The following is a 10,199-nucleotide window of genomic DNA, read 5'->3' as shown; positions in this document are numbered from 1 at the left end:
AGATACTTTGGAAAACAGTTTGTAAGTCCTAAAAGTGTTAAACATAGAGTTATCACATGACCCAGCAGTTCCCTAGGTAGATATTTAAGATAAATGAAAACAATATGTCTATATAAAAACTTTTACACAAAGTTAATAGGAGCATTATTCATAAAAGAAGCCCAAAAAAGTGGAAACAACCCCAATGTCCATCAACTGATACATAAGTAAACAAAAGTGGCATCTTTAATAAAGTAGAATATTATTGGTCTATAAAAAGGAATGACATTCTGATTCATGCTACAATATGGATGAACCTTGAAACCAGTATGCTAAGTGAAAGAAGCCAGTCACAAAATACCACATATTGTATGATTCTATTTATATGAAATGTCCAGAATAGAAAAGTCCGTAGAGACAGAAAGCAGATTAGTGGTTGCCTGGGGCTGGGAGGAGGGGAGGAATGGGGAGTGACTTTTACACAAGTATAGAATTTTTTGTGGGGTTAACAAAATTGTCCTGGAACTGGAAAATGGTGTAGGTTGCACAATCTTGTGAATATACTTTTAATAAAATCACTAAATTGTACATGTAAAACGGATGAATTTTATGGTAGATGAAATATATCTCCATAAAGCTGTTATTAAAAAATGTGTCCATCATATAGTAACCCTTATTTAATAGAAGTCATTTTTAGCCATTAAAACCTCATTTCTTACCTTGGGAATTCAGAACAGGGTCCTGAGTAGATAGTGCCCAGGACAGAGAGGGACTGATAAGGGCAAAGGGGTAGATCTAAAGTATGGGGTGGTGTCAGTGTGTGCGTGCAGAGGTGTGGGGGGATGGAGGGGTCTCTCTTGGAAGGAAAGTCAGAGAAGGCAATTAAGGGGGATAGAAGAAGGAGGCAAACGTCACCTACTTTGAGTTTTGCAGGTAGCCAGCCTGAATCATATGAAAGATGGGCTGGTATCATATCCTGGGCTGGAATCACGGTTGATGAAGTTTCTGGCATTTAGAGTTGTCCTGGAGAAAAAGTGATTTGTGATTATTAGAAGGGAAAAAGGAAGAACACAGAGGCAAAATCCAAGGATATGTAAGTCTGACTTTGAAAGGTAGAAGAAGACAGTAGCCTGTGGATGCATTTATCTAGAGGATTCTAATTGTTTGTTAATCTCTGGGTCATTGCATTTAGGTCAACACTAACTCTGCTACAGGTGGGATCAATTTAAAGGATTAGAAGTGTCATTTTAAATCCTAATCCAGGACTTGGACTGGGGATGCTGAAGAGTGATTGAAAAAAGGTTTACTATCGCTCTCAATTATTTACCCCATTAATGGAATTTATCAACAGATTAGAGTCCTTGGCAGGATTATGAACGCATAAAGGATGCATGGAAATGGACACACTGAGGTAGCCATGCCAGAAATTTGCATGCGCAGGCGGGAAATTGAAGACATTTGAGCGGTGAATTACATGGTAAGTTGACAGCTTTTGCTTATAAAAAAGATTGTAATGGGGAAAAAACACAGCCCACTTGTGAGCTCAGACTCTGACTGAGTTACATTAGTTTTACTGCAATATGTAGTAAAAAAGAAAAAAAAGAAATGAATGTAAGAGAGGAAGAAAGAAGGAAAGGAGGGGGAAAGAGCCTTCAAGACACTTTAAGTCAAGATTCGGGCTCAAAGTCTCATCCAAGCTTTCATTTAGTTTCTATCACGATTCTTTTTTATTTCTTCCTGATGTTGTCTTGTATCAGCTGTTAACTTGATTCAGGCTATAACTGCAAAGATCAATCAATCATTCACTGAAGTCCTCAACTTGGCAAGCTAGGATGAGGAACCACTTCTTCCCTCAGAGCTATTTGTCATAGTCTTTCTTTGTACATGTTTAAAGAACAGTCATTTTTCTTGTGAAACCAGGCTTCCCACCAGATCGTGAAAGCTACCTGAAATGAAATGATGCATCCCTATGCTCTAGTCGCTTTCCACAGAAGCCTGATCCCACGCAGGTGTTAGTACCTGGGTTACCTAGGCAACGGCCCCAGAACAACTGCGGGTCAGTAATATTCTATTTCCAAAATTTCATACCTTCAAACTTTGTTTTATTTATGCCCACATTTCCCTCTAACCTCAAGGAAGCCTTCGGCTGGCTTGTTTTGAAGACAATAGACAATGTGTTTTATACAAGAGCTCTGTAATTTTTTCTTTAAATCCAAATTGAGAGGTGAAGGCTTAGGGCATCCTCCCTCCTTCCTTCCCTCCCTTTTCTACCTTCCTTCCTTCTTCCTTGTTTTCCTTCTTCTTCTTCTTCTTCTTTTTTAAAGAATACATTTCTTTCTGTAAAGTCTTGAGTTGGGAGATCAAGACTAAATCCTACAGCAACATAGAACTTTCTGGTTCTCCAGGGAGTTCTAACAGAGTTAGAAATACCACCCAATGCATGAGATAGATACCAGAAAGAATGTAAGAGCAGACCTTTAGCTTTGGGGTTGTTTACCTTGCAGTTAACAAAGAGAAAGGAGCAACAAGAAGTAAGAACAAATGGTAAGGGGCATTTTCTGACATGTGGCTTGAGGAAGGACCCATGTTGCAAATGCATAATCTTGAGAAATGCTAAGAAAAAAAGCCAACTGTTTAGAATATGGGATGGGGCAGGCATTGTGCTTAGGAGGAATAACCTGAATTGTTTAGGTCATTAAACATGAAATGTATGATTTCGGATCAAAAGTGCAGTGTATTATATTTCAAACAAGAAGCAGTATAATTATTCAAAGTATGCACGTAAACTATCAACACAGTTTTGCCATCTTAAGGGTAGCTTGTTTATGCCAGCAGCGACGAAATCTGGAGAGTGAGTGGCGATGAAATCACAAAAGGCGTTTTCCACAGCTTGTTGACAATTGAATATTTTTCCTTGCAAGAAGTGATCCAAAGCCTGGAAGAAGTGGTATTCAGTTGGTGCAAGGGCTGGTGAATATGGTGGATGACAGAGAATTTCCAAGTCCAGTCTCTGTAGTTTGAGCAGTGTTGTTTTTGCGACATGTGGTCTTGCAAGAGGATTAGCCTGTCTCTATTGACCAATCTCAGCTGCTTAATCAGAAGCATCCTCATCATTTTGTCCAACTGGTTGCAGCAGACATCTGCTGTAATGGATTGATCAGGTTTCATGAAGCTGTAGTGGATAATAGCAGTGCTGGACCACCAAATAGACACCATTAGCTTTTTTTGATGAATATTTGGTTTTGGACTGTGTTTTGGCACTTCATCTTTACCCAACCATTGTGCTGAATGCTTGCAATTGTCAAAAAGAATCTATTTTTCATCACACTTAGCAATATGGTGTAGAAATGGTCTGCTTTTTTGTTGTGACAGCAAAGAAAGGCGAGCTTCGAGACGATTTCTCTATGCTCATTTAATTCATGCAGTACCTATCTGTTCAGCTTCTTTACCTTGCCAATTTGTTTCAAATGGTCCAACATTGTTGGAATAGTAACATCAAACCTTGCTGCTAATTCATGCAGAGGTTGAGATGGATTCACTTCTACTATAGTTTTCAGCTCATCATAATCCACCTTGGTCTCAGGTCACCCACATGGCTCACCTTCAAAATTAAAATCACCAGAACAGAACTTCTCAAACCATCGATGTACTGTGCCACATCCTCCCTAAACACTTTGATGATATTTCAAGCTGTCTGCACTGTATTGGTTGCACAATGGAACTCATATTCACAACTAACACGAATTTTTGACTTATCCATGGTTTCACAAAAATTGCTCTAAAAAATATTGAGGGATAATCACAAGCCAAAACATAAGTTTGAAATAATTAGGAAGTACCTTCACAATAGAAAAAAAAAACAAGTGTCAAAGTGAAATGTTAGAGATATCAACTGTCAAACTTAAGGAAATTGTACATTTCATACTTAATAACTGAATACCATAAAAATGCTAGCCTTATAGCTAGACTAGATAGCTGATCGCTCCCTTTACCTACCTGTAACCAATGCTTATAATTGAAATGATAATATTAGAGATCAATTTTTTGGCATAAACTTCTCTACACCCCCTATTAGAAAACAAACACCATTGATTGGGGAAGAGTAAAGTATCAAATATTATCATTCATTTACATATCAGTGCAAATTATTTAAAGATTTTTTTTCTCTAGAGTAGTTTTTCTCTCCATTAATGGAGAGGGCAGAGAGAACTGGGCTAGAAGTTTGAAGGCCAACTTTACCTATTGGATAATTTTGCCAAAGGTGGGTCCTGACCCAGGCCTAAAATATAGTCTTTTTAAGAACATAGTAATATAAAGTATTTTATTTGTGCCCCATGGTTCCTATTCACTATTCATTCAACAAATATTTGTTGAGCACCTGTTATGTGTCAGGCACTGTGCAGGGCACTGGAGATATGATGGTGAGCAAAAGCACGCAGGGAACTTGCAAACATGGCCTTACATATGAACCATGTTGGTGGACATTATTGCTCTGTTGTCCCTCCAGGGATACATGATTGCTTTACTTGGTGAGATTTTTTTTTTTTTTTTTGAGACAGAGTCTCACTTTGTTGCCCAGGCTAGAGTGAGTGCCGTGGCGTCAGCCTAGCTCACAGCAACCTCAGACTCCTGGGCTCAAGCGATCCTTCTGTCTCAGCCTCCCAAGTAGCTGGGACTACAGGCATGCGCCACCATGCCCGGCTAATTTTTTCTATATATATTAGTTGGCCAATTAGTTTCTTTCTATTTATAGTAGAGACGGGGTCTCGCTCTTGCTCAGGCTGGTTTTGAACTCCCGACCTCGAGCAATCCACCTGCCTCGGCCTCCCAGAGAGCTAGGATTACAGGCGTGAGCCACCGCGCCCGGCCCCTTGGTGAGATTTTTTGAGCAGGTATATATATATATATATATATATATATATATATATATATATATTGTAGTTACAATCCTAGCATGGACAAGGTTCTCAATGTGTGTTTGTTAATAATGATGATCCATAATCAATGGTTTTGGGAACTGTATTGTAGGGGAGAGGGGTCTTCACATTGTATTGTATTGTAGGGGAGAGGGGTCTTCACATTGTAGGTGCTTGATAGAAGATTTCAGTCCAAAATAAAAAGTGATCAGGCAGTAGATCTGCCAGATGGAAGTATGTGCATACCACTTGGGGGGATCCAACTCCAGCAAGAAGCTAATTAGAGCAGCGAAGGCTAGAGAATGTTGAATGAACTCAGAAAGCAGTTTAGCAGTGCAGACGTTTAGAAAACTGAGAGCCTGGACGAAGTACAGATTCCCAGGATCAATGTACATCAGAGAAGAAAGAGACTTGCAGCTCCTCTAGTCCAGCTGAGGAAGGAAAAAAGAGAAACCAAGAGGGGAGAACAATTTGTCCAAGGTCATGTGGGGAGTTAGTGGCAGGACTGGGTCCAGGACGCTGGCCTTCTGATTTCCAATGCAGTCCTTTTTCTAAACAACAAGCAAGAACCAGTATTTACTGAAAGACAACTGCGTGCTTCACATTCTAATTTGCTTAATCCTTTATCTCAAAAGTTTAAATTAAATTTACTCTCATTTGCAGACTAGGGAGTTGAGAATCGGAGCTAATATGCCAAAGGGTGTACTCCTGAGACTTACATTCTGGTACATTAGGATTAGCTTCGTATAGAATACAATGTGACTGGTGCATCCCACTCCCAGATGTGCAACAGTGTGCCCTGCGTACACAGTCCCAGGGCTGAGCTTAAACACTAGTGGTAAATTTTTTCTGGTTGGATAATGAATTTCTGGTCACTCCTTCCAATTTACTTTGCCCCTCCCCCACTTTATCTAACTTAGTCTTTCTTGGGGGACTAGGATTTCCTTAAACCACAAATGAATCATTCGAACTCAATTGGAGTAGCATAGAAGTCATATTAATTGCGATCTCTTTCACTTCATACATTAGGGGTTGTCTGCAGGCATTCTAGTACTAGTGCTCAAACAACTGATATGCAAATCCCCAGTCTACCTGGCTGTGCAGCCCGCAGGCAAGTTACTTACCTTTTCTGAACCTCAGTTTCATCATCTGTGATTAATGGTGATAATACCTACTTCAGAGGGCTGTGATGAGTTTTTTTTTTAATCCATTTTTTAAAAGAAGGTAATACATGCAAAGAGTGTAGCCTAGTGTTTGACAAATAGCAAGAACTCAGTAAATCTTAGTCTTTGTCAATCCAAGTGTTAATTTCTGGATTAAACGTCCAGCTTCTGGGAAAGAACCCATCAAATTGGTGGGTTTGTGGGAGAAGAGGCAGTTGTTTGGCTTTTTGCCCTGTCGCCGTGAGTAGGGCTCTGTTCCCCATATACAGCTGTCCACACTGCTGCCCACTCCTAGTGGCTGAAACAGTGAGGTCCTATAAGGACAGAGAGGTCATACAGCTCAATAGCCTTGTCACAATACAAACTAGAAATAGGGACTTCTCCCATACTATTCGAGAAAAGGGGTTTCTCCTAGAGTGCAGTAGCTCTCAAATTTTCATGAAAGAGCAAATATTGGGGGTAGGGGACGGTGGGAAGAGAATCATGTGGCTCTTGACCAGAGCTCAGCTTGTAGTACTGACTTGGAAGCTCTTTGAAGGCTGAAGATGAAGTTCACATTTCATCTATCCTATATCTTACTCTCATATCTTCAATATAGTCAGTGCACAGAATAGACCTATTTGCAGGGAGAGAGGCTGGACTAGATTATCTTTGAGGGTCTAGAATAAATTTGAGGTTCTTATGCATATAATCAGCCCAGAGCCATCTTTTCACTACCCCTAAAGCAAAGTTGGAAATCTCATTGCCCCATGCCCCCACCTGCCTCTCCATAGCCCACACAACTTTCAGCCCCTGGCTCATGTTGCTTTGTGAGATGTTTCCTCTCCCATGTCTTTCTTGACTTTCATTTAAACTAGCTTTCACCTGTTTAAAAACATTGGGGCATACTATTGTGGTGAGTCTTTAAGATCCACTAACTAGGTGTGCTTCAGATTGGTCTCTTGAGGAGTCGGGGTTTCTCATAAAATTGGAGAGAGAATCAAAGATAATAACCAACAGAGCTGGCACAGGCAGAATTGTTGCTGGCAATAAACATCCAGTTGGGCTTGACCAGTGCATGCCAATGCTGATTAGCAGCCCTGAAGAGAGCCATCCCATTATTTTGATCTTTGATTAGAATTAAGGATATACTAAGGATTTTCCTCATTAACATCTCTCCCAGGCAACTAATTATGTCTCTCATTATGTCTAGAGAGGTTATTCCTGACCTTGGGCCAACTTTAATGTGTTATTCATTCATTTCACAAACATTCATCTGATATTTACTGTGTGTTGGACACTTGGCTGGGCAATAGTGCTATATGTAGGACTTCTAGGAGCTCCCAGTATGGTGGGCTCTGTTCTCCAAAGAGTTGTCCTCATTGTTGATCACTCCTGTGGTTGAAAGTATGAAGTCCTGCAAGTACAGAAATATCAAACAGTTCCCTATCCTTGTCACAACATGGACCAGAAATAGAGAAGAATCAGAGAGATACTTTCTCTAATGAGCATAAGTATGAGGTATAGATGGAGAAACAATGAACTCAACCTGAGGGTATTAACTAATGCTGCATAGAGTAAAGAACACTTCAATTGGGTCTTAAAGGTAGAGTTCTTCAGAACCCAGAAAGGGAGCATGGGAAGAGAGAGAAAGGAAGACATTCCAGGCAGAGGGTATGACATTTTCCAAATCCTAGGCTTGACAGATGATGTGACGGAACTAAGAGAAATTCACTATAGTATATAGTGGGAGATGGAGTTATAGACAAAGGTAAGGGCCAGATCGAGAAAGGCTTTTCATATATCATCTTAAAAGGGTTCTCTACACTTGCTGACTGTACTTCATTAATTCTCATTTATTTTTTACTCATTGTGGTCCCTCAACTTTACAGCCTTACTTTCTGAATCCAAATCCAAAGGACACATTTCTATCTTTAGCTTATGTGACTTCTCAGTGGAGTTTGACACCAATAACACTTTCCATCCTCAAAGTTTCATATTCCCTGAAGATACCATTATCTCCTGGATTTTGCTGTTTTCTGGACCTCCTTTCTCTCTGACCTTTAAGTGTTGCAGGTTCTCAGGGTTTTGTCCTTTGTCTTCTTTCTTTACTCCACAATTCATATATATATATATATATATATATATATATATATATATATTTGTCTCTGGGTCTTTCTGCATGTTGTTCCTTCTGCTGCTTGGAAGGCTTTTTGCCCCAACCTCCCATGCAACCCCATTCACTTGGCTAACTTCTTTTTTTTCTTCAATACTCAACCCAGAGAGACCTCCCTCTTCCTCCTTTCCTCCCCTGAAATCTGGGTTTAGGTGATCCTCTCTGTCTTCCTCTATCTGAGCTACCTCGATCATAGTACTTTTTACCGTGCATTGTCATTACATGTTTACATCTGTCTTTCTCCAAGAGGGCTGTATGGGGGAGAAAAAAATGGACATATTTAAAACTACAATAATAATAATAACATGACTAATATAGTGCTAATGACATGCTAGGTCCTGTGATAAGCACTTGCTATATGTTAACCCATGTAATTTTCACAACATTGTAAGGTGAGCAGCTACTACTGAAGTTGAATTAATAGGACCTGGTGATAGATTGAATGTTAGAGCAGAGAAGAAGGGGGATCAGTGATCCCCAGGTTTCTGACTGAAACAAGTGGGCCAATAGTGGATAGAGGTGTTGAGATAAGGAGTGCAGGAAGAGGAGGAGTTTTGTCAGGGAGGGGGAAAGGAACTTCCAGTTTGGGGACTGCCTTTCCTTTGCCATTCTTTCATAACTGATATTTCTGGAAGCTTCAGAAATAATGTGGGTAACAAACCTTTTCCTCTGATTGACAGGCATTTGGAAACACCACTGCCCATCTTGGGAGAGCAGAATAACCCTCCAGTATCTCATCATTAGCTGGCTGGAAGCAGGAGGGCTATGTTCCTGGGACCCTGGCCTTTTTCTCAACTTATGCTCTTGCTTGCGGCTCCCAGCAGACTGCCAGGACACTATGGCCTTGCATCCTCCAAGCTCCTGTGGTGCTTGTGTCTCCTGGCCCTCCCGTCCCTCCTGCAGCAGGTGTGGGCACTCCCCTACAAGATAGGGGTGGTGGGCCCTTGGGTTTGTGATCCCTTGTTCTCAAAGGCCCTGCCTGATGTTGCTGCTCGATTAGCCATTGAGAGAATTAACCGGGACCCATCTTTGGACTTGGGTTACTCTTTTGAATACGTGATTCTCAACGAAGACTGCCAGACTTCGAAGGCTCTCTCCAGTTTCATTTCCCACCACCAGATGGCCTCAGGATTTATTGGACCTACCAACCCAGGCTACTGTGAGGCAGCCTCGCTCCTGGGAAACAGCTCGGACAAAGGGATTTTCTCTTGGGCTTGTGTGAATTATGAATTAGACAATAAAAATAGCTACCCGACCTTTTCTCGGACACTCCCTTCTCCCATCCGGGTGCTTGTAACTGTCATGAAATATTTCCAGTGGGCTCATGCTGGAGTCATTTCTTCAGATGAAGACATTTGGGTGCACACAGCCAATCGAGTCGCAAGTGCTCTTCGGAGCCACGGCCTACCTGTAGGGGTCGTCCTGACCACAGGACAAGACAGCCAAAGCATTCAGAAAGCTCTCCAGCGGATTCGCCAGGCAGACCGAATTCGCAGTAAGTGCTTTCTCCGAGCCGAGATTTAAATGTGGCTCCAGCGAAAGATATTACAATCTCCAAAAGGTTTCCTGCCCTCACACCCTACGATAGCACATTCCTTCCCAGATCTTTATGCGTTTGCCCTTTTTCACTCACACACAGGCCCCGAGACTGTACTGCTTCGACAGAGCCTATTTTATGGACTGAATAAAGGTACAAAGAACTCTCTGGTTCAAATGCCCTTGGACGCCAGTGCCTGCACTCAGCACCTCGGTGTGGAAAAATGGCATTGAGAGCACTGTGGCCACACACCCTCTCTGCCCTTAGGACCCTGGTAGTTTCAGACCCGCCAAAGTGGGAGGGGATCTTCTTAGGATTTCATTTTTGTTTGTTCTAGTCACTGAGGAGAGGTTTACCATGTACTACCTTACGGGTACTTTCTTTCATAGGTGCCCATGCCCTTGTGGGGCACTTAGAAACTTTCTTCTTCGGACTCCAACGTGACCATC

General features: G+C 41.4%; 1 protein-coding gene across 1 annotated transcript in view; it reads left to right on the top strand.

Annotated features, from left to right (window-relative positions):
• Window positions 1-1,235: 1,235 nt before the first annotated feature.
• Window positions 1,236-10,199, top strand: part of GUCY2F (guanylate cyclase 2F, retinal) — a 101,443-nt gene continuing 92,479 nt past the window's right edge. Inside the window, exons 1-2 of the mRNA XM_012751368.2 lie at window positions 1,236-1,456; window positions 8,894-9,708. Of these exons, the coding sequence (XP_012606822.2) occupies window positions 8,979-9,708 (730 nt within the window). The 5' untranslated portion in view covers window positions 1,236-1,456; window positions 8,894-8,978. The remainder of the gene's footprint in view (window positions 1,457-8,893; window positions 9,709-10,199) is intronic.

Source organism: Microcebus murinus, chromosome X (assembly GCF_040939455.1).
Source record: "Microcebus murinus isolate Inina chromosome X, M.murinus_Inina_mat1.0, whole genome shotgun sequence".
NCBI lineage: Eukaryota > Metazoa > Chordata > Mammalia > Primates > Cheirogaleidae > Microcebus > Microcebus murinus.
Note: the sequence above shows the minus strand (reverse complement) of the source record. Positions and strands in the feature narration are given on the sequence as shown.